Source organism: Chiroxiphia lanceolata, chromosome 1 (genome assembly GCF_009829145.1).
Source record: "Chiroxiphia lanceolata isolate bChiLan1 chromosome 1, bChiLan1.pri, whole genome shotgun sequence".
NCBI classification, from domain to species: domain Eukaryota; kingdom Metazoa; phylum Chordata; class Aves; order Passeriformes; family Pipridae; genus Chiroxiphia; species Chiroxiphia lanceolata.
The window spans coordinates 21,981,133-22,004,237 of NC_045637.1; the positions used below are offsets into that span (position 1 = coordinate 21,981,133).

Consider the following 23,105-nt stretch of genomic DNA (forward strand, 5'->3'; position numbering starts at 1 on the left):
GCCCCCGCAAGCCCCGCCCCGCCCCGGCCCCGCGCGCGCGTCCTTCCCGGGGGCGGGGCGAGCGGCGCACGCGCAATGACCGCTAACCCTCCCCCCGCGCCCCCCGCCGTTGGTCCACCCGGCCCGCACGCGCACTCGGGCCCGCCCGCGGCCCCCCGAGCCGCGCACATGTGCGCGCTCCCCCGCGCACGCGCTCTGTCGCCGAGCCGCCCCCCCGAGCGCGCTGCCCCTCGTGACGCCATCCGTGCGCAGGCGCGGCCCGCGCACCACCGCCCCTCCTCCCCGCCGCACCCTTGCGCATGCGCTGAAGCCGCCTCCCGGTGCCGGCCGCGGCTCGTGTGCCCGCCCCTGCATGCGGGTGCGCGTGCGCAGCGCCGTGCGTGGCGCGCGGCGCGGCGGGGGCGGGGGGCGGGGCGGGTATATATAGAGCGCGGCCGGGGCGGTGGCCGCCCCCTTGTCCCCCGGCCGCCGTCGGAGCTGTGTGCGCAGTGCGTGTGCTCCGGACCACCCGGACACGCCGGCCCGGCCCCGCAGCACCATTTATTACTAAAAAAAATATTTAAAAAAGCCAAAAAAAATCCAAAAATCTTAAAAAACCCTTTTTAAAAAAAATAATAATCCTCTCTCCTCATTCAACCTCCCCGAACAACCTTTCTGCAAACGGCCGGTTTGATATAAAATAACCCGGTGAAGCGAAGCCCCCGGACCCGGCGCAGCCGAGAGGAGACACAAGAGCGAGCCCGACCCCGCCGAGCGCAGCACCCGCCGCCAGCTCCGCCCGGCCCGCACGGAGCGCCCCGACCCCCGCCCGCCCATCCGCCGCACCCGCCGCAGCCGTTGAGTCCGAGGGGCCCCGCGCCGCCTCCGCCGGCCCCGCTCGCACCGACCGCCGCGGCCTCCGCCTCGTCAGCGCCCCCCCCGCGCCGGGAGACGGCGGCAGGATGAACCCCAGCGCCCCCAGCTACCCCATGGCCTCGCTCTACGTGGGGGACCTGCACCCCGACGTGACCGAGGCCATGCTCTACGAGAAGTTCAGCCCCGCCGGGCCCATCCTATCCATCCGCGTCTGCAGGGACATGATCACCCGCCGCTCGCTCGGCTACGCCTATGTCAACTTCCAGCAGCCCGCCGACGGTGAGTGCCGGGCCGCGGGCGGCGGCGGAGCCATGTTTGTCCCCTGCCCGCCGCCCAGGCCGCCGCCCCGCATCCATTTTGCCGCCCGGGACGGGGCGGCCCCGGCGGGGCGCTGGGGGAAGTTGGCGGCAGGGCCGGCGCTCACACGCGGCCCGGGCCGCCCGCCCCTCGTGACGGCCGCAGGAGCCGGGGGGGAGGCGCTTCGGTGCACCGGGAGCGGCCGCGGGGCCCCGGCGATGGGCGGGGTAGCGCCCGGGGCCCGGCGGGGCTGCCCCCACTCCCGGGGAGGGGGCCGTGGGTGAATGTGCAGGCGGCTCTCCACGTACGTCCGAGGTGAAGGGTGGCTGGGGGAGAACATCGAGGTCCTTAGCGCCTTTTAATGACCGCGCAGGGGCTGGGCGTGTGTGAGTACGTGGTTCGGAGGCCGGCAGGAGGAAGTAGGACGCACCGGCGTGGCCGGGCAGTTTCACTGGCGGCCAGGCCGGAGCGTTTGTTGGAGCACCATGGCAGGTCTGTCACGTGCGGGGAAGGCATGAAGCTGCTCGGGCCTCCTTGTGCTCGCTCCTCGTGTGGCTGTGGCCCAGGCTGTCCTCTGATTCATTTCTCTTCTCAGTAAACTCTCTGACGTGTTTCCCGAGTTGTGTTTTTTATGAAACTTGCTTTTTCACGAAGTGTTGCTGCTTCTTTAAAGTTAATATCGATAACGAAACTTTCCGTGTAGTTCTGGCCATGTTGGCAATACAGCTTGTTCACTTGGAGGATGTTTCCGTAAAAGAACCAAATGTGACTGGTTTTAAGTTTTATGGAGTCCAATTTACAGAAAAATACTAATTTGCTCATTAGAATATAAGTGATTTTAAGTACAGTTAAGTAAGCAGCTTTCTATTGTAATGGTTTTATTTTCAAGCATATGAAAGTGAGAGACTTAAATTACAAACTTTTTAAGCAATTAGATTAACTGGCTCTCAAAATTGGCTTTAGCATACAGCCATTATCAGATCAGACTTTGGTGTACCGATGATATCTGTATGTAAGTAGTAAAAGTTAGTGCCTCATCTTAATAGGCAGATATTCGACTTGTTATCAGCTCTTTCCGTTCAGAGAGCTTTTGATTTATTCAACCATTGTTTAGGGTGAGACAATTTGAGTGCTTATTTTGACATACTTGCTTTCATTCAATAAAAGCATATGGTACAGTTTCTCAAAAAGAAGGGTCAGTACATTGATATGATAATGTCAGGGCAGAGACTGAAGGTAATTCAAATGCTTCTCCTCCTTAGTACTGACAGAATCCTGTAAGGGCCAACTTTATCATTGTCATTAGTTGAGCAACCAGTACATTTTGTGATTTGGTTTGTAATTTGACAGGTGTGGGAACAAATACAGCTTTTTCACCTGAGCAGAGCTTAATTCAGAGAGAACTTGCCTCTTAGAAAGGTGCTGTTACTCCAGATGTTATAACTATTTTTCTGACTTTGAGAAACACATGTATTTTTTTTATAACTAGTCCAGTTCAGCTAAAAGTATTTCTGATCTGTATGAAACCTGCATCTGGCATGTATCTGGAAGCACTTGTTTACAATATGCTTCAATGACACTGTGTGATTATACTTTTTTCAACATTTTTAGAATTGGATGTTTCTGGCAAATACCTAAAAAGTATTTGCTGGTCTTGCAGATAATTCTGTCTCTTTACTGAAACCTTGAAATAGGAGCTCTGAGGGTGAGTGGCTATTCTCACAGTGATGTGGATTTCATTTTGATTCCAAACTACCTTTTCTTGGTTTAGCCAAATTTTTAGCTACATCTCAGGCTGTGCCTATTAAACAACCAGTAACAACTAACCTGGGCTTTGAAAAATGTTTCTGAAGGTGTGCTTGGCATTACCAGCTGTCTGTAAACTAGGGATCTTAAAGCTCTTCTAAAAACTAATTAAACCTGATGACACATTTGTGAGGTATGCACATGTTTCATAGTTGTGACTTTTCTGAATTTGAGTCAGAGGCTGGAGTAAAACTCAGACAATCTTGTTTAATCACTAAACTAGAAATATTCTTGAGTAGTCTGCAACTGCACTACTTCGAATTTTTAGAAAGGTTATGTTTCCAGAGGTTAATTATTTAGCAAATAGCTATTGCTATTTGTGTTTAGCGTGGGTTAGCATTAGGGATATATTCTGTGTGATTTTGAAATTGTTAAAGTGGACTGTCCAGTTGCTCACGACTAAAATGGGAGCTGGTGAGTCATTCAGAGCTCCAGCAGAATCAGCAGAAGTACAGCCCGGGTAGGTGTGTCCGTTGGTAACAAGTTCGCTGCTGAATGGAGCTGTCTCCTGCAGCCAGCACAGCCTTTTATGGCTGAAATGCGATGAAAGTGAGCCAGTTTCACTAGTTGCGAATTTTAATGAGTTATTTGTACCTCGTTGCAGATGGGTTCTAGTAATGTTTTAAAAATCTGCTGTGGAATGACAATGTGGTGTTGGTTAAGCAGAAATATTTAAATCTCTTGTAATTTTGTTTCATAGGAGAGATGAGGAGAGCTGTTGAGAGTTTCCAGGCTGTCCCTGTGGAGAAATTCACTGTTCTAAGACACAGGCTCACTATTAGTCAAGAGTGGTAATGTTTGCAAAGGCTAATATGGACCCACTTTGAGTCAGATGATTGGGAAATGTGTCTAGGAACACACATTTTTCAGGACAGTCAGGATTGTTCTAGAAGCAATTAGCATGAATTAGAAAAGCGCGTTTTCTAGTAAAGGAAGCCGGGTTACTACTTCTGGAAATAATGAACTGTTTGTTGCTGGCACTTTTGTTGGTACTGTCAGTAATAATTCTAATGACTTCCAGGGCAATAGTGAAGTATTATATGTTTCTACTATGGCCAATCTGATATCCACAGTTCTTTTTTTCCTTTTTATCAGTATCTAGGTTGTCTTTTCTGCTTAATTTATATTAATGTTTTTGAAAGCTTTATTAACTTGTTTAGAAAACTGACAATGCATGTAATTTTTGTGGTTATTGTCATGTGAATATGGTAATAGTATCAGTAATTTTTTTCCCCATGAAAATGTTAGATGTCTGTCTCTTTAACATCTACAAATGTCCTTCAGAGAGTATAATCTCCAAATTCTTTTTAATCTGAAAAGATGACGAGAAAGGGTGTAAAACCTGGTGTATCAGCTGAACCAGAGGTTCATTGCAAATTTTCTTTGGCCATGATATGCAACAACACAGCTAAAGATAAAAGCAGCACTTAAAGAACAAAAACATTAAACAAGGATTTGCACAATGTGATTGGCCCTTGGTCCTCTCAAGTAAAGTAATGCTAACTGCAGCATATAGTTAGCTGCCATGGGTGCTGTTTTTAAACTAACATGAAGCTGATTTCAGTCCTGCTAACATCATATTGTTCTGCTATATGCAGATTACAATGAAGTGAGTTAGTACCAATGGGTGTGAATTCAGGTATTGCCTGGGACTTTTTTCAGTGTTCTTCCAGACATACAGGAATAATGATGAAAAGAAGGTGCCCTACTTGAGAACTGTTGCTCTTTCTTGTTTAAATACATTGTTAACTCAAAGCATGACAGACATATCTTATTGCTTTGAAGGGAACTGTGAAAACTGAACAAGTCTTGATACTTCCCCATCTAAATATAGTGAGATTTTAAAAGGATTTGGAAAGCTAGTTACAGAGTTCTGCTGGAAAAACTTCTCTATTGGAGTAACAAAACCTGGTTTATATTAGTTTTACTGTTTTAATGCTTGCTACTTAACTGAGTTCATAAGTATTTCATCATGAGCTTTTAATTAATATTTACATAATTTCAGATTTTCAAAATTAAGTGCTGGTTTTTAATCTCTTTGATCTGTCTCTTACCTGGAATTCCATCACGGATTTTTGGTCACTGAGGAAAGAGTTGTGTGGAACAGCTGCCTGAACCAAGCTTCAACATCCACCTAGCGCAAAGAAATTTTGTCAATTTAGAAGTATTGATGATGTAGGAGTTCTTATGTTAATGTTTGCAAAAGGCCTCATATAGGCACAAGTTGTACCTCTAACCGCGTTTTTATTGACACAATATACATCCACATGATATGGGCTAGGTGAGATGATTTTCACAAATGTTTAAACTTTTGTAATTGCCACCACTCCATACGTTTTCACTGTACCATCTTTTCATAGTGGGCTCCAGTCCTGTAGGCTACTGGGGTTTCTGCATCTTCTGCTCCTTCCTAAGTGCAGCTTTTGCTGAGGAGTTTTTGCCGGTTTTTACTGGCATACAACAGAGAGGGGTCTATTTACATTGGAGGTTTGGGTTTGCATCTTGGTGGTGGTTCTGAACTTGAAATAGTAAAAATATTATTAAGAATTGTACTCCAAGTGGTATTCGTGTGCTTATTGAGGTAACTTTAGTGTTTTCTACTAATTCCATAATGTTTTTCCAGCTGAACGAGCTTTGGATACCATGAACTTTGATGTCATAAAAGGCAAACCAGTGCGCATCATGTGGTCTCAGCGTGACCCATCTCTACGCAAAAGCGGTGTAGGAAACATCTTCATCAAAAACTTGGACAAATCAATCGATAACAAAGCTTTGTATGACACATTTTCTGCTTTTGGGAACATCCTGTCTTGTAAGGTTAGTGGAAAATAAATTGGTTTGACACACAAACTCCTTGATTTACGCTGGAAACGTTGCATGGGTATTACAACAAGGTTTTTCATTAATAGGTGGTATGTGATGAAAATGGATCCAAGGGTTATGGATTTGTACATTTTGAGACACAAGAAGCTGCAGAAAGAGCTATTGAAAAAATGAATGGTATGCTGCTTAATGACCGCAAAGTGTAAGTACATAAATACGTGGTTGGGGATCAACAAACTGAAATTCATTTTACAGGAGGCAGAGATTTAAAAGCTTACCTAAAAAAGGCAGGTTGTTTGAAAGTTTCTAATTTTAAGAAGATTTAGAGTTTTAGTGCTAGGGATACTACGGATTGGATCACCTACATATTGTAAGTGCAGACTTAAGTTGAAAACAGCAAATAATGGACCCTAGAGAAAGAAACCTTTGTCTTAATTGTCTTACAGGCCAGTATTGTAAGGAGGATTTGGGAAATTCTGTGGGTTTTTGATATTGCTGGTCTGAGATAAAATACAATCCATTGGGTATTCTGAATAATACTTCCTTTATAAGAGTTGTGAGATAGGTGTGTTATCCATTTTTTGGATGAAACTTAAACTTAGAGTTACAGTTACTTAGCACTGAAGAGTGGTCAGTTGACATTAATGTTTTTATATGAATGTCTGTTAATAGGCATATCTAGGGTGCAGAAAAAATAAAGCTGAGAGAAGTATAATGTTTTAAACATCACTGTTATAAGCTGCCGGAAAAGAGTTATTTGGCTACTTGGTTAGTGATATTTAAGCGGGGGGGGGGGGGGATGAGTGTGTCTCACACCTATGCCTAAGCAATCATTATGGTATTTGGTAGAGTTGCAAAAGAACAGCTCTCTAAACATGTGAGAGTGTTTGGAAAAAGGATAACAGAAATTGGTATCAGTTACCATCATGGATTATTTTTACACATAGAGGTGGAGGGATCAAGCCACGTATAGGGAGAACACATATTTTGAAACTAGTTTTCGTGCTGTTCTGGTCTTGACTGACTTACTGTGGGGTTTTTCTTTTCTGTTCACTGTTCATCTTTATACAACTTTAAATTAGTAAAAAAAGGTCAGCATGTAGTTCTAAAAGCATATGGGTAAAATACATAATGAGAGTTAGTTTTGCTTTGAATTTCTATTCAGGTTAGGCTTTTAGAAGTCAAAACACTTCACTCACTATCAAAATCTGCTGAAAATACTATTGTTCTTACTCTTCTTGATTGTGATAAATTGGGTGAAGTTGTCAAAGTTTAAAATCTGTGAGTTACTGTTTGCTACTTAAATGCATTTGCCGAATTTGAAACTATAAAGTTAGACAATACAATAGAATTTGAAAGCAAAAGTCTGCTACAGTTTGAAATCAGTGTCAGCCATGTACAGTCTGTGCCAGAGCAGGTCCTTGGGCAGCAGAATGTTTTGTTCAGGTTCTGTTCTTTCTCTGATAGTATGAACTGACCTTTGTTGTTCCCAAACAATTTGCAATGGAATGTGACTAAAGAGCAAGTTGAACTATTTTATTTCACTATGCCTATTAAAAAGTCTTTGATATAGGCTGGAAAGGTGTGTAAGGGAGTGGGGGAGGTTAGTTAAATATCCCCTTGCCTAATAACTGGATCAGAGAGCAGTAACTGCTTTAAGGCTGCCAAGTTTTTAGTATGGCAGAGGGATTATGCTGATATCTAAAATTTCTGTTTAGCCTCTTTACTTAGTACTCTTTCCATTGTCCAGCTCCTGTTGTCAAAGCTGTTTTTGTAAGAGTGAACAATCTCACCAATGGCTTGAAAGCATTTTCTTGCATAGTAACTGTGGTAAACATGCTGATGTAGCAAAGGATAGTGCAGTTGTTTTTCTGATAGAGTTTTACTGTAAATGTTTTATCTAAAGCATTTCATACCTGTAGTGAACAAGACTGATTATGAAAAATATTGTGCCAAAGGATTAAAGTAAATTTTTAAACCTTGACGGACTTGCTTGAATCTATATTATTCTGTTCTTTCTGCAACTAGATTTGTTGGAAGGTTTAAATCACGCAAGGAACGTGAGGCAGAGCTTGGAGCTAGAGCAAAAGAATTCACCAATGTTTACATCAAAAATTTTGGAGAAGACATGGATGATGAGAGACTTAAGGAACTCTTTGGCAAGTTTGGTAATGTCTTAAAGTTTTTATAAACACAAGTGAATTTCAGCTTCTTGTATCTTATCTGTACAGTGCCTTGCAATACAAGGAATCAGCTGGCTGTCTGATGTTTATTTAAAATTGTAATAAAGGGTACTTAATTCCATTTTGGATTCAAAGGTGCAGTAATATCCAAATTTTAAATAGGCAGAATAGTGTATATAATCCTGCTGTTGGAATTGCTTGAAATAATCTGAAAATAGTGTGTCTTTAAACAGTCTTGAATGGGTTCTGCAATTTTTTGGAAGTTGCAAATGGGAGTGCTTTCTGGTTTAATACAGATTGATGTTATGAATGCACAAGAAGAGTTACAAATGAGTCTACTATAACTTTTGTTGACCTGCAGACTTACCTCTGTTATTCAGTCACATTGTGATGGTTGACCTAATACAAAATTATAAGGAGCTATTCCAGTGCCAAGCTATATGATTCAGCCTTGATCCTTGGTTATGCACAGGACAAAGTTATGGCAGACATATGACCATGATCTAGTAATGTATATGATGTGTCACTACTGAAGCAGGAAATGGCAAACCCCTTAATACAGTTACAGATTTTTCACATATTATTTTCAACCTCAGCTTTATTTTGGGTTTTTTTTTCTTCCATGCTTTTTCTGTTCTCCAAAGCAAGAGAAGCCTTGTACAAGAGATATCGTGTAGCAGCCCTAAGCAACATTTACAGGAAATTCTTTTCTGCTACTGAAGTATCTGTGGTTGAAACAGTAGTGAGTTTAGCTGATACCACAGCTAAATTAGCAACTCCCAATTGGGTCTGTGAACTGCAGGTTTTCAAAGGTTTGGAAATGCTGAACTGGGATGGCCTTAAACCAGGATATATGGTGAAGCACATGCCCAATTGCAAGGCCTCCTCTCTGGCTTTCAGTACCTGTTTCAAAGGATGAAAGCACTAATGCTTTTTAAATGTTGTCATTTTTAATGATTAAAAAAAATTTCATTCATTTTAAGGTGAAATTCTTATCCCATTTTGGTTGAAAGTACAGTAGGAAAGAAATTCAGCAGGGCAGACTTAAGCTATAATGGCTGAAGTTCATTATCAGGGCAAATTAGTAATTTCATATTAATGGATGACATTTAGTAGATGCTATTATTAGTTTGTAACACAAGTGAAATAAACTAGATATTAAGACTTCTAAAAAAGATACTCAAAAGGTGAAATGAGTACACTCTGCATACGAAGCATAAGTATTTCATTCTCTTTTTAGGTCCTGCCCTAAGTGTGAAAGTTATGACTGATGAGAGTGGAAAATCCAAAGGCTTTGGCTTCGTTAGTTTTGAAAGACATGAAGATGCCCAAAAAGTAAGCTTATGGGGACCCAAATAATGTTTCATTGGGTGATTTGAAATCTTGCAAATTCGTTAAGGTTTTTTAATTGGTGAAGGACACTGCAAAAGTGGGTGTTCACTTCCTAAATGACTTAGCACAGTTTCTGTCATTTAGAGTGATTTCCTATGAGCAAATGTTCGTTGATCTGAGGAGCCTGTTAAATCAAGATACTCTGAGACAGCTGGAACTAGTGTAGAAATGGGGAATCTTGAATAATTTAATAGCTGGGTTTACTTGGGCTTAAAGGTCTCAATGATATTTGGACTCACTCATGCTGGGCAGCATACAAGCACAGTAAATTACTACATCTCTGCAAAACTGAGATGAATCATTGGATCCAATTTGGTTGCACAGAATGTTTGTGCAAGGCAGAAAGGATTGTGTTTTCAAACTTCAGCTCTGCAAAGTCAGCAGGAAAGCCATTAGTTTTATAGGGCATGTTTGGCACAGCTGTAAGAAAATAGTTATACAGCCCTGTGATGTTGCTTTTACTCTGAAGGGTAACTTTGGAAGAAGGGTCCTTTTTATTCATGTATTTGCCTATAACATGCCAGTATGCTGTATAACTTTGTCAGCTGGTTGCTTTGATATGTCAGTTGATTGTGGCAGTAAGGACATAGCATCAGGAGAGAAACTCAGCACAGAGCAAATGGTGACAAAGTTTGCTTTTCAAAAGGCATTTTGGTGATTTGTCAGTACTGCATGTGTACAAGTGAGAGATTAGAATAAATTCTGTTTTATATATACACTTTTCAGTCTTACATTGAGTGATGAATTGTTTCTCTTACAGTACTTAAAATCACATGTTGGGGGTTTTACATAACAAAATTCTAATATCTCTGTAAAAATATTTCCTTAATGAAACACTAAAAATTTTAAGAAAAAGCCATATATGCCATCTGTAGCTTAACATATAGTATAGACAATCTGATAGATATTACAGTTTCAGATGTACTTAAAAGTATGTAAAAACAGAACTAAGTGAATTAGAGATTTTCAATTTAATTTGCCTATTTTTCTCTGCCTTAAGCAAGATAAGGTTGGAGAAGTAGTTTTTCTTGTGTGACTTGGGTGTTTTTTCTTCCAACTTCATATAAAAAAGCGTTTTGCATCCTTGTGACTTGTCTTTAACAGGACAGAAGTATACTTGGAAAGCAATTTCCATGTTACCTTAAGCAGGGAAATCTTAGGGTATTTTGTTCCAGTTTGGGATATTTCAAGATGGATTGGCTCTTTTTCTGGAATCTGTGTTTAACTTTTTATATTTGAATTGCATTTTTTTGTATGTCTGAAAAACACTGGAGTACAAAGCATTGCTAATGTGTTGTTTTTTAATGAAGGCTGTAGATGAGATGAATGGGAAAGAGCTCAATGGGAAACAAATTTATGTTGGCCGGGCTCAGAAAAAGGTGGAAAGACAGACGGAGCTGAAGCGCAAGTTTGAACAAATGAAGCAGGACAGGATCACCAGATACCAGGTTCAGTTTTAATTCAAGAGAACTAACTTTATTGTGTGGTATTTTGAGACTTACACAGAACACTTGCTTTCAAAAATAACTTACCTGTTTTCTCAGGGTGTAAACCTTTATGTGAAAAATCTTGATGATGGGATTGATGATGAGCGTCTCCGAAAAGAATTCTCCCCATTTGGTACAATTACTAGTGCAAAGGTAAAGTTCTTAGATTGTGCTCATCTTTTCTCTGAAAATGAACAATGATCCCAATGATCCTTCACCAGAGAAAATTATTACATTGACTAACAGATGTGACCCACTATGTATGTGGGCATCTGCTTTCTTGATTATTGTACACCTCAGGTTAAAAACCGTATGGTCTTCCTTTCGTGTACTGATATTAATGTAAGAAATTATCTTTTCAGTGCAATAATGTGCTCATTATTATTTCACTGAAATTTTCATCTGTATTTAGTTAACAGCTACCTATTAATTAAGCGATAATACTCCTTTCTGTAAATAATTCAGTAAAACAAACCTGTGATGTCACTTCTAATACACTGAAATGAGAAACTCATACGAATTGAGTAGGTATGCCACAGGATATTTAGTTTTAAAACTAAATTTTGTACTCACAGGTCATGATGGAAGGTGGCCGCAGCAAAGGATTTGGATTTGTATGCTTTTCTTCACCAGAAGAAGCCACCAAAGCAGTCACAGAAATGAATGGTAGAATTGTGGCTACTAAACCATTATATGTAGCTCTAGCCCAGCGTAAAGAGGAGCGCCAAGCTCATCTCACAAACCAGTACATGCAGAGAATGGCGAGTGTAAGAGCAGTACCTAATCCTGTAATCAATCCCTACCAACCAGCACCTCCTTCAGGTTACTTCATGGCAGCTATCCCACAGGTACGTGTAGAGAAACTGAATTTTTTGTACTGTGTATAAAATCCGTTCAGATTTAATAGCAAATAAAACTAGTAGCATGTGTCCATAATTTCAGCAGTCTAATGTCATAGTAGAAGGGTGATGACTGTTCAACATGCCCTTCACAGACAGCAGAGTTATGCAATGTTTTTTATATTTGCCAGACTCAGAACCGTGCTGCGTACTATCCTACTAATCAGCTCGCTCAACTTGCTAGACCTAGTCCTCGCTGGACTGCTCAGGGTGCCAGACCTCATCGTAAGTCACTTCTTTACCTCTTTCTAGTGATTGCAGTAAGCTCCATAGTGTTTACCTTTGCACTTTTAAGTATATTTTCATGTATCAGTCTTTTCTTTGTCATACTGTCACCATTCAGTGTTTCAGCGTGTAACAAATATATTTTCTAAACTGTAGCATTCCAAAACATGCCTGGTGCTATCCGCCCAGCAGCACCCAGACCACCATTCAGTACCATGAGACCAGCTTCTTCACAAGTTCCACGAGTCATGTCAACACAGCGTGTTGGTGAGTTTGATTTATGCAAACTTTAAATATTAAACTTCTCTTTTAATTTTGCTGGATCAGGATGATCTCTCAAAAGCATTCTTAAGTTCAATATCACATGTGGTAACACTTCCCTCCTTTTCCAGCTCTTACTAAATGAAAAAGCTAGTATCACCTTCTAGTAGTTGCTCTTAAAAACTGTCCCAGCAAAGACTCTAGCTGTGATCCCACCTCTTTAGGATGAAGCATTTTTTTCTTATTATGTGTGCTTTAGTAGTACTGTATGATGGCTTCTGTAATTTCTAAACATCACTGTGGCAATTTTAATAGGTCACATGTAGAATTACTGAGATGATAGAATTTTAGCTCTTATTATTTTGCCATAGAATACTGTGAGTCAGTATCATATATGCAAAATCTGGACATCAGTGAATGAACCAGAATTGATTTTAATCATAGAGTGGCTTGGATTGGAAGAGACCTTAATCATCATCTAGTTCCAACCCCCCTACCGTGGGCAGGGACACTTTCCACTAGACCAAGATAATCAAAACCCCATGCAGCTTGGTCTTGAACACCTCCAGGGATGGGGAGTCTGCAACCTCTCTGAAGGCATAATTTTCTCAGAATGTATTAGACAGCTATTTGCTTCCTGAACGTGGTTGTTTTTTTTTTTTTTTAGAATGACTGACATAATGTGCTCAGGAAATCAAGTATCCTTTAGGTTAGAATGAAATTAAATTAATACTCAACCAAAGCAGGTGTTTTCTTACGGATCTTTTTTCAATAGCATGTGTGAAAAGCAATTCATGACTGAAGTGAAAGTAGCATCCAGTAAATTTTGAGCTTTGAACCTTCAGATATGACTGCTGGTACAACAGTTGACAATACCACTGAGATGAATCTATAATACAATACCTAAATTAGGTATTCAGTTCGAGTTGGCTTGTTATGCTTTTAACTTGTACAGTTTAGACTAAATTAAAATAATAATAATTATTTACATACAGAATTGTTACTTTTTTTTCAGCTAATACATCAACACAAACAATGGGTCCACGTCCTGCAGCAGCAGCTACTGCAGCTACTCCTGCTGTACGCACAGTACCACAGTACAAATATGCTGCAGGAGTCCGTAATCCTCAGCAGCATCTTAACACACAGCCACAGGTTGCTATGCAGCAGGTATGTAATTTTAGGAACTGCTCTGTGCTTTTACTGATGTTTTTTGCAGAGGAATGTGGAGGGGAGGGAGGCACTTGTAATTACGAGTTGTCATTCTAGAATTCAGGTTCTGCATTGTGGCAGCAGAGTAAAAGTGTTGGTGGTTAAGTATATTTCAAGTTCACCTGGGACAGGATGTGATCCTGTGTTACTTTGTATTTTCTAGTTACTTGATACCTTAGCCTAAATTTCTGTGTTCACTCCTCAATGGAGTGATTGATAATAATCTTCAGCATCACTCAGCTCTAACCAGTACTATTTGATTAAATTGACTTAGTTGTAATTGCTTCCATGCTTCTGACATGCTTCTGGCCTTGTTTATGCTGAGTTGTTGGATATTTGAAGCTGTACGTAACTATGAACTAGAATTTAATTTTCAAATGGTGTCAAATTAATTTGCAGCCTGCTGTCCATGTGCAAGGTCAGGAACCCTTGACTGCTTCCATGTTGGCTTCTGCCCCTCCACAAGAACAAAAGCAGATGTTAGGTATGTATATCATGCCTTTCTCTATGCAGAAGGACAGTCAAAGTACTCTTTTATCAGTCTTAAAATGCTGAGTAAATGGTTTTAGCAGTAGAACAAGGTATTTGTTTCCCTTTTCCCTTAAATCTAGTCTACGTTTGTCAGGTGAGATTTGTCCCTGATTAACTTTTTTCTCTCTAGGTGAACGTCTATTCCCTCTCATTCAAAGCATGCACCCTACTCTGGCGGGTAAGATCACTGGGATGTTGTTGGAGATTGACAACTCTGAACTCCTCCACATGCTCGAGTCTCCTGAGTCTCTTCGTTCGAAGGTAGGTGGACTTTTGTCTTACACTAATTTGGTCAGTGGTTAAATCTACTCTGATCTAACAAGTGTTTATGCTGGCACAGTGGAGCAGCAGTGCAATGCAACAGTGGCTCAGGGCAAGAATATCCTCCTTCACAGGGTGGCAGTGACTGGAACTGTAACGTTATCCTTTTTTTTTTTTTAACATTGCAGGCATTGTTATGTGTATAATTTATACTGCATCATTAACTTAAATAGACAGAAATTGCTAAACTTCCCTTGATTAATTTTTCCTTTTTACTTAAAAGGTTGATGAAGCTGTAGCCGTACTACAAGCCCACCAAGCTAAAGAGGCTGCTCAAAAGGCAGTTAATAATCCCACTGGGGTTCCAAGTGTTTAGTAGGTAAGTCTTCTGAGCGCTGTAGTTTCATAGGTTGACTGGGGCAATAGTCTGGGGTCTGTGGCCTTATAAGCAGAATGTGTCCAGGCCCTGTATCATTTGCAGCCACAGAAAGTAGCAGCTTTGGTAAGCAAATTTCTGTGCTCACTCCAGTTGTCCAGTTCTGTAGCTCTCAGTTAGTAAAAGCATAATTAGCTGGAATTAGTTCTAGGCATCTGTGCAAAAATGCGCAGTTCTGTCAAATGTTACTATTCATACTGTTGTTTGAGAGGAACTTGTGGAATTGAAGTGAGCTTAAAGTGGTAGTCCAACCCCATTGTTTCTTAAAAATAAAATAGCTTATTTGCACTGTGATTTGTATATACTTGCCAAAATCTAAAGTTATACATTAATTGAAAACTAAACTATGAAACTAAGCTATATATTGTCTTGACCTCACAGTTGCGTGAATTTAACTTTGATGTCAATTAAAATACTGATTTGTCTTTATTGCCTTCTGTGGGGTTGGTGTCTTAGTTGTGCACGACAGAAAGAGCCAAAAGGTGGTACCTTTACTATTTTGACAGGGGAAAATGTGAATAATAAATCAATATTTAAAATAATTTCTAATAATCGATATCCTCAAATGTTGAGGATAAAAAGGAATCTATTATCTATTCAGTCTAGTTAGGTTTTGCCTGTCTGAACTTATTCACATTTGTAGCTATCATTTGAAGATTAATTCAACGTTTGATCATGTAGAATTTTCTTTTTTATTGATATTTTAATTTCTGCAATTTTCCTTTCGAAGGCAGAATTTGAGTCATGTTTTTTAAACATTCTTTTTTTTTTTTTTTGCTAGTGACACTTTCACACTGGAGATACCAAGTGCTGAATCAGTTGTTTCTCGTAAACTAAAGTGCCCAGACTTTGAGACCACTACTCCACCTGCTCCATTATGTTTTAGTAACTGGAAATTGAAAATACTACTAGGGGAGTTACCCAATGAGCCTCAGTCTGCTGGCCTTAAGAGTAGAGGTGACCTGCAGTCAAGTTAGTCACAGTAACAAACATTGTGCGTAGGCATTGTCTAAATCTGTGACGTGTGAAGTACGATTCAGTTCTAGAGTCAGTTTTGGCTTACCAAGGATCACAGACTTTGCATACTTTACTTCCTGATACTCTGCTTGCAGAGACCTGTGATATGATCGATTCCATGAAAGCCCAGGATGCTGCCTGGCATACAGCTGCAGAAAGCATATCTGGAAACATAAGGTGCTGCTTTAATTTTAGAACCTAACAGCGTTGTTTTTGTTTGCAGAAAGATCCGGGACTACAATCTAGAACTTCGCTTCACCGAAGAAAAAAAAAATCTAAACATGGAAAAACTATTAAATATTGAGAAAAACATTGCAAAATATAAAAGAAATAAAAAAAGGAAAGGAAACTTTGAAGCTTACGTACAGAGCAACGCCGGGGCTAGCAAAACAAATGCTAGTCCTAGATTACTTATGGATTTAAAATTTTTAAAAAAATAGTAAAATAAAAAATACAAATTAATGTTTTATAAACCCGGGGAAAAGAATTTTCAGCACAGTACAAAAATTTAAAGCATTCCTTTCTTTAATTTTGTAATTCTTTACTGTGTAAAAGCTCAGAATATCACCACTGTTTTAGTTGACAGTGGGAATTGATAGCTGAGCAAAGAAACATAATTTGGATTATAAAATTCTTGGTTTAATAAAAATTCCTTAAACACTGACTTACTTGTGATGGTGTCTTTTGTACAGTGAACTTCTCATAATGTTATTCAGAATGCCAAGTTAAATCCCACTCTGTGGTATGTTTTAGTGGTTTATAAAGAAGATTAGCCTCCATATAGGCACCTGTTACTGATAATATAAACTTAGGCATTGAAACCAATTAAAAGAGCAGTGAGATCTGGCTTTTAGATCTATAATAGGAACAGTGTCTGAGATTTTTTAATTATCTAATTAGAAATAGACCTTTAAAATACCCTACTTTGAGATGACCAGGAGGAAATGTGCACATGGTGCTTGTTCTCAGAGGTTTTGGTGGAAGGAACAATCTCTACAAAGATCTGCAGCTGTGTCTTTAGATGACCAACAAGCCCTGAGGTGGAGGCAGTCTGTGGATGTAGATAAATGAGCAAGGATTGGCTGCAATAGACAATGTTGCAAAATTCCATTACTGTGAACATATGAAGACAAGGCTTTCCTAGAACAAAAAAAAGTGAGGTTTCAGGTGACAATGCACTAAAACTAATGCACTTGGCACAGAAACCAAAAGATCATACTTTTTGCATAGTAAAAATCCTGTGAATAGGACTTCATGTTGTGTATTTCTAATCCTGTGTTCCCTAGCAAGCAAATGGCTTCTGTCTTTTTTCTCTGTTATTAAGAAACCAGTTGGTTTTAGTTTTTCTATATTTCAGGGGTTTTTAATGTGAAAAATCTTTCTTAACAGGCAACTTTGAAAATCTCAGCTACCTCTTTGGCAGCTAAATTATTGAATTATTACTGAGAAAGAATGCAGTTAGGGTACTTTAAATCAGCAGCTTTGAAAACGGATCTCAAATTCAGTGCTGTTCCTAATTTCTTAATACTCACTACAAATATCTTTTCATGAACTTGTGATGTGTTACAGAGCTCTGCATACAGTGAGCTTTCACAAAACTGGGTGAAGCTTTTTATCAAATTTCTGAATGGTAAAATAATTCTAGCAGCTTTACTGGCTCCAGGAACCTGCTGTGTCCTGCAAAAGGTGACCTGTCTTGTTCATTCTTACACATGACTGTCATAAAAAACAAGGTGGCAGGAGAGGGAAATGGTTTTTTTAAAATAAATTGCCTTTTGCACTAACTCTGATCTAGAGTACAATAGCACAGAAGTAATTTTGTCTCCACTTGGGGCTGATAGGATCTTCAGGGGTTTGTGTGTTAGTCTCTGGAAACAGTGTCCAGACAAATGGCACACGGCAGCAAAGGCAAGAAAACCCAGCAGTAGCACATAAGCTGTTCATTTGTTACAGGACCTTACTGAGTTTGAAAGTTTTGCAGGATTAACACCTAAATGTGTAACTAAGCAAAGTGTTACATGCATAACTGAGACACAGTAGCAAGAACTTTTCTTGTAAAACAAACCCACTTAAGTTAGCAGATACATAGAAGTTGCCCATCCACAGATAAGCTATCCTGTTGTTGCTGCCTTGCCTTTTTTTTTTCCCTTCAAGGAGGGAGTGCTTACTGTAGACTTGTGGAACAGAAGAGGTGTTTTCTGCCCAGTTTAGCCCGTAATTTGCTCTAGAAAGCTGCTTATTCAAAATTGATAATGCAGAGGGAGAAAGGAGGTAGTGAAAATGAGATGTCCTCCTCTTACGGAGAAGAGATAAAAACTTGGCAGTCTGGGCTGGGGAAAGGTACAAACATCTGTTAGTCATGGAGGAAGGCATGGCCCTTGGCCACTGCAGTCCAGTGGGGCTCCAGTTGCTGTATGTAAATAATACAGATTATATGGAATTCACAGGAAGGTGTTAGTTCATTCTGGAAGTCTCTCTGAAATCCACGTTGTGTTGGGGGTATGCCAGTGTTTTCCAGATCTGTTGCACTCAAGTCTTTCTGAAGTCTCCCCAAAAGACAGCCCAAGAGGCCCCTAATTTTTCCCCTGTGATGACACCCCCTTGTGCAAAGGTTTTCAGATTTTTTTCTGTTAAGTGAATTTGAGAAATAAGCCTAGCAGAGAGGTGAAATTGGTCTGGTGTAAATGAATCCTCTTTAAAATCCCTCATTTCACTATAAAAGCATTATGTTAAGCTTGTATAATTCTTACATTCAGTCTTGTCCTGATGGAGACAGACTGGCATAGCCTTTAATTTGCAAGCTTTGTGAGGTGTATGACTAGAATTAAGAATTTTTGAAATTGGATGGTAAATCCTACAAAAAAGACAGTTCAGACAAGATGCGCATGTTCAAAGGTTGAACGTACAACCTTAATTTTATGTGATATCAGCTATAAAAACATTAAAACTTTGGAGACAGTTTTAAAGACCTAAAAATATTTAGTACCATAATAGAAACGCTGAAGAATCAGCTGATGTTAAACATTTTAGGTCTATCTAAAGGATGATAAAAAGGCCTAGTTATTTTCAGGAGTCTTAGAGCCTTAACAGGAAAGCAAGAAACCACTTCACTTCTTGTTCCCCTAGCTAAGTTGTGTCTTCATTGAGTCTGCTGGAGTTAACCAAACTAATTTTTGTTCTGTAAGAATGAGCAAGTTATTTAAAGTCTTGCCTATGGGGAAACTGAAAGAGGAAGAAAAGAGGTCTTCCAGTTTGTACAAGACTTTGGTGGGTGTGTCAAGTACCAGCCTGAAATACTGGGTAACTTCTGTAATGGAAGGAAACAGTGAGGCAATTCTGCTGAGGTGATTATGATGGCTTAAGAAAACAAAACTGAGCTGGTTGGGTTTATTTCTTCCCATTGTTGATTACATGGTAATTCCCCACTATTATACCACAGATGCCTATTTAATGAATGTCTTTTATTTTATATTTAAATCTTAAAGACAGCAAACAAGGCATTTGTTACTGCCTCTATCAATGTATCTTTGGAGTACTACTGTAAAACAATGAACAATGCAGAAAAATCAATTTATGCAATAGCAGTAGACTACTGTTCCCTTGGGTTAATAGGCAGCCTGGCAGTCACCTCCTGCTGCCACATGTTCCCTCTAGCATGTGTCAGAGGCTTAGACTGATCCTCTGCACCCTGCAGCCAGCCAGTGCTAAGCTGATTTTGCTGGATCCTCTGGTATTTCATTCCTTCAGTCCTTCCCTGTCTTCCGTCCTAACCACAGCAAACACTTCAGTGTAGCAGCAGCCAAAAGCGTGCTCCTGGAATAAGCGGCGATTTGAATGAATGAATGAATGGTATTATATTCGCCATCCACTTTCCCATGCAGAATGTGGCTTTATGAGCAACTAAATCAAAGGTTTGGGGCAGAGGTAATCTGGATTGCACACATTCTCATTGCTGTTCTTCTGAAGTCCAGGGAATTCAGATTTCACTGGGTCCTAGGGGAGGAGGGGGCAATGTGGTGGAAATTAAGATGTTCCTGAGTCCAGCAATGTCATATTGCCAGTTTATGCTAATTAGGTGTCTACCTTTGAATAAATAAATCGCACCTTGCAATCCCTTCTTGGTAATATTGGTAATGATTGCTATGGACTGGATGTTCAAAGGTAGCTACTTACCATTTTGGGTTAGGAGTGTGGGCAAAAAGGTTTTCTGAAATCTACATCTAATAGACATATTTGTGCTCCGGATAACTGGGGGGGAAAGAAAACAAAACAAAACAGAAAACACAACCCAAACCTTCCCCCCAAAACAACCAAGATTTATCCTCAACAGGTCTAGGAGTCGTGGTCCAAACTGACATGGGAGAGACAGCCACAGTCCTTGGGACCACAGTTTTCACTAGACTTTCATAGTTACATGGTTTTGGCTCTCCTACTTGGGATTAGGTAGGAACTTCCATTTCCATGATTGATTCTTCTGTTGGAGTCTCTATCCATACACAAGCGACAGTTTCACTCCCTGCTGGCGTAGTTAAAACTACTAGTGATCTCTTCATGGCTTCCCATGAATGAGTGAGTCCCTGAGAGGTGATTCAGGCTAGAAATGCCTCCTGAGTAAATTCAGCACAAGCTTGGATTTACTGGAATCAGAGGCTGCTCTCAAAATGCCTCAGTTCTTCTTGCAATTACTTTTTACAATGTAAGTGGGCACTGTGAATTAAACTGCTCTCTTTCCCTTGCCTCCTTCCCATTTTCCCTTTGATCAACTAGTTCCTTTCAAAGAGAAATACCACATCCTATGTCCCATTACATCAGTTAGGTAGGTGCCCCATCAATATCATGGCAAGTGATACTAAGAACCCTATACCACCTCTGCAATGGAAAGCCATGGGAAGGTGACCAGATCTGGCTGGGAAATGCTTCAGGTCTTCTCTGACAGAAGAGTCTGTAGCTCAGCTCCTGGAGAAGTTGAGCTATTTACTATTCTCATATAAAGACTTGAAACATGGGAAATCCTTGTATGCCTTATTCCTGCTGTGAGTCCACATGGTGTGACCACCTCTGTGAAGAAAAGATCACTTACCTGCTGTAGGATGTGGTCAATAATGAGGAATAGTAGCCATATCCAAATGAAAATACAGCTGGCAGGGTTACAAATCCTTAGGACATGGCATGTGAAGTGAATAATTTGAAACAAATATTTTCAGCTACGCTAAGACCACAAGGTGTGTATGTAGTTGTAACTCCCTTTGAAGGACTTGGGCAACAGGAACAAAGGAAGAATTTTTTTTTTAAATTATTTTGAAAGAAGTAATTTGAAGCTTAGATTTCTCACTTATATTTGAATTGAATGTAATTATTAAGAAAAAAAAAGAACTGACAAGCTAGGCTGACATAATGGTTCTGTCATGCATTAAGAACTAAGAGCAGTACATCTATGCTAGTCTCCTACTTCCCATGTAACCTGCTAAAGAAACATCCCTAGTTGAGTTATGTTCCAACTGGCTATAGCTGTCCAGAGGTACATACTTTCTTATAGCTCTGAGCACATTTAAAAATGTTCCATGTAATATCTGAACAGTCAAAATACAAAACTGATGCCCTGGGCAGGCTAACCAGTTGTGTCACATTGCAGTAACTGAGACCTTGGGTTACATGTGTTCTAGGTTAAACTTGAAGTCAGTAGATGACATAAAACAGAGATTACACTTCAAGAAGTGGGGCCCCAGTATATTACATTGTCACATCTGTAACCGGAAGCTTCCTTAATCCTGTCTCTTGCCACTATTAGAGATTTCCCACCAAAAGTAGCTCAGTTGCCCCTCCTGCAGTTTCAGGAACTGGTTTTGGGAAGATGAGATGAGACCACCAACCTAGAATGACAGCAGTAGAAAACTCCCACCCATGGTCCAGAGCATAGATCCCTCTGTCTGCCTCACATTTTTTCTATTAAACTCAGTCTTCAGATGCTTCACCTCCCAAGTAACAAAAGCAGAGATACGGATTTGCAAAGTGGCTTAGGATGCAAGTGGGAACACACACATCAGCCTTGCTCAGGAGGGGAAGAAAACCTCTTCCAGAGCTGCTCTGGAGTGTGGGGAGCCTCATCTCCCAGGGACAACGAGGCAGCTGTAACACCAACTACTATTTTAAGTGGGTGGTTGTGTATGTGCTCCTGGAGCTGTCAGACTGGTTATATTTGGCTGCATAGATAAAGAATAAAAACAAATCAGGTTATCAAAGATGATGTACAATGTTTTTTACTTACTCCATTTTATCCACAACACCGACAGTTAATCTTGTTTCTTGAAAAATATGTACAAACCTTTTTCCACTGAGAAGGGATTTTCCCCAGGTCATTTGGTGAATCACGACCCTCCCAAAGTAATTTTTTTCCTCTGACAAAAGGCCTTTTGGTGAGGCTGGAGTACCATTCTCACATGAGAGAGGGGAGCAGCGGCATCGTTTCCATGCTGATGAAGTAATTTCACCTCTCCAGTAGTGCTGCTGGTATAAGACTACAGGACTTCCACAGTGATCCACACGAGAAGGCCCAGTCCCACAGCACCTTTCCCTCAGGGTACCAGAAATTGCTAAAGGATGATGTGAAACAGGGCAAGTTAAATCATCCTTGTTGTCTAGGAATTAGTGATAAACAGAAGTCCCAGGCCGGAGACAGACCCACCATTTAAATGACACTTAATTTCCGGTGAGGTACTTTGTGAAAAAGGACTTTCTTTTCTTACAAACCTGCTGTGTACTCCTTGCACCGGGTGGTCGGTGGTTCACGTTCCTTGAAAAAGAGTGACTTACCGTCACTTCGTAATGAATTACCACTTCGTGGTTTCCTGCCCCATGCTGTTCTCAACTTCTCTGCTCGGCACTGGCATTTCAGGGCCCGGGTCACCCTGCTGGATGATGCCCGCTGCGGGCTTACTCACCGTTAATTCTCTTCGCTCTGCTCCTGTTCGCGGCGAGGCCCCGAGGCAGAGCTGCCCCTCACCCCTTTTCGGAAGAGGTTTTAAAGCAAAGCCGCTGCTAAAGCTGTGCCCGGCCCGTCTCAGCGTCGCCTCCTACCTGCATCGCCCGGCGCCTCCCTCCCTCCCTCCCTGGGCCCCGCCGTGAAGCTGCACTTCAGCATCGCCGCCGCCGAGGGGCTGGGGAGAGGTGCGGGATCCGCTGTGAGCTCGGAGGGAGTGGGCGGCGGATCCGGAGGGTCCGGGCGCGGATCTGACGGGGTTGTGCTCGCAGGGATAGCCTGTGTTCCTGGAGGGATTCCTGCTCGAAAGGCGCGGCACAGCCAGCTCCGCCGCCGGGACGTGCAGATTAGGGCACCCCGAAAGCCGCGGTGGGGGCAGCCTGCCGTCCGATCCCGCAACCAGGCTGAGCTGTGGAGCAGGAGGGGCTCTCCCGGCCCCCAGGA

At 41.2% G+C, this 23,105-nt stretch overlaps 1 protein-coding gene across 1 annotated transcript; it reads left to right on the plus strand.

The window, feature by feature from the left end:
• Positions 1–409: 409 nt before the first annotated feature.
• On the plus strand, positions 410–16,343 carry PABPC1 (poly(A) binding protein cytoplasmic 1). Its single transcript, XM_032684873.1, has 15 exons — positions 410–1,134; positions 5,582–5,775; positions 5,868–5,983; positions 7,810–7,949; positions 9,205–9,299; positions 10,667–10,804; positions 10,901–10,996; positions 11,419–11,691; positions 11,874–11,967; positions 12,124–12,234; positions 13,244–13,398; positions 13,840–13,924; positions 14,102–14,232; positions 14,516–14,611; positions 15,909–16,343. Exons 1-14 carry the CDS (start codon positions 942–944, stop codon positions 14,606–14,608), a joined length of 1,914 nt encoding a protein of 637 aa, XP_032540764.1. The 5' UTR covers positions 410–941; the 3' UTR covers positions 14,609–14,611; positions 15,909–16,343.
• Positions 16,344–23,105: the final 6,762 nt, after the last annotated feature.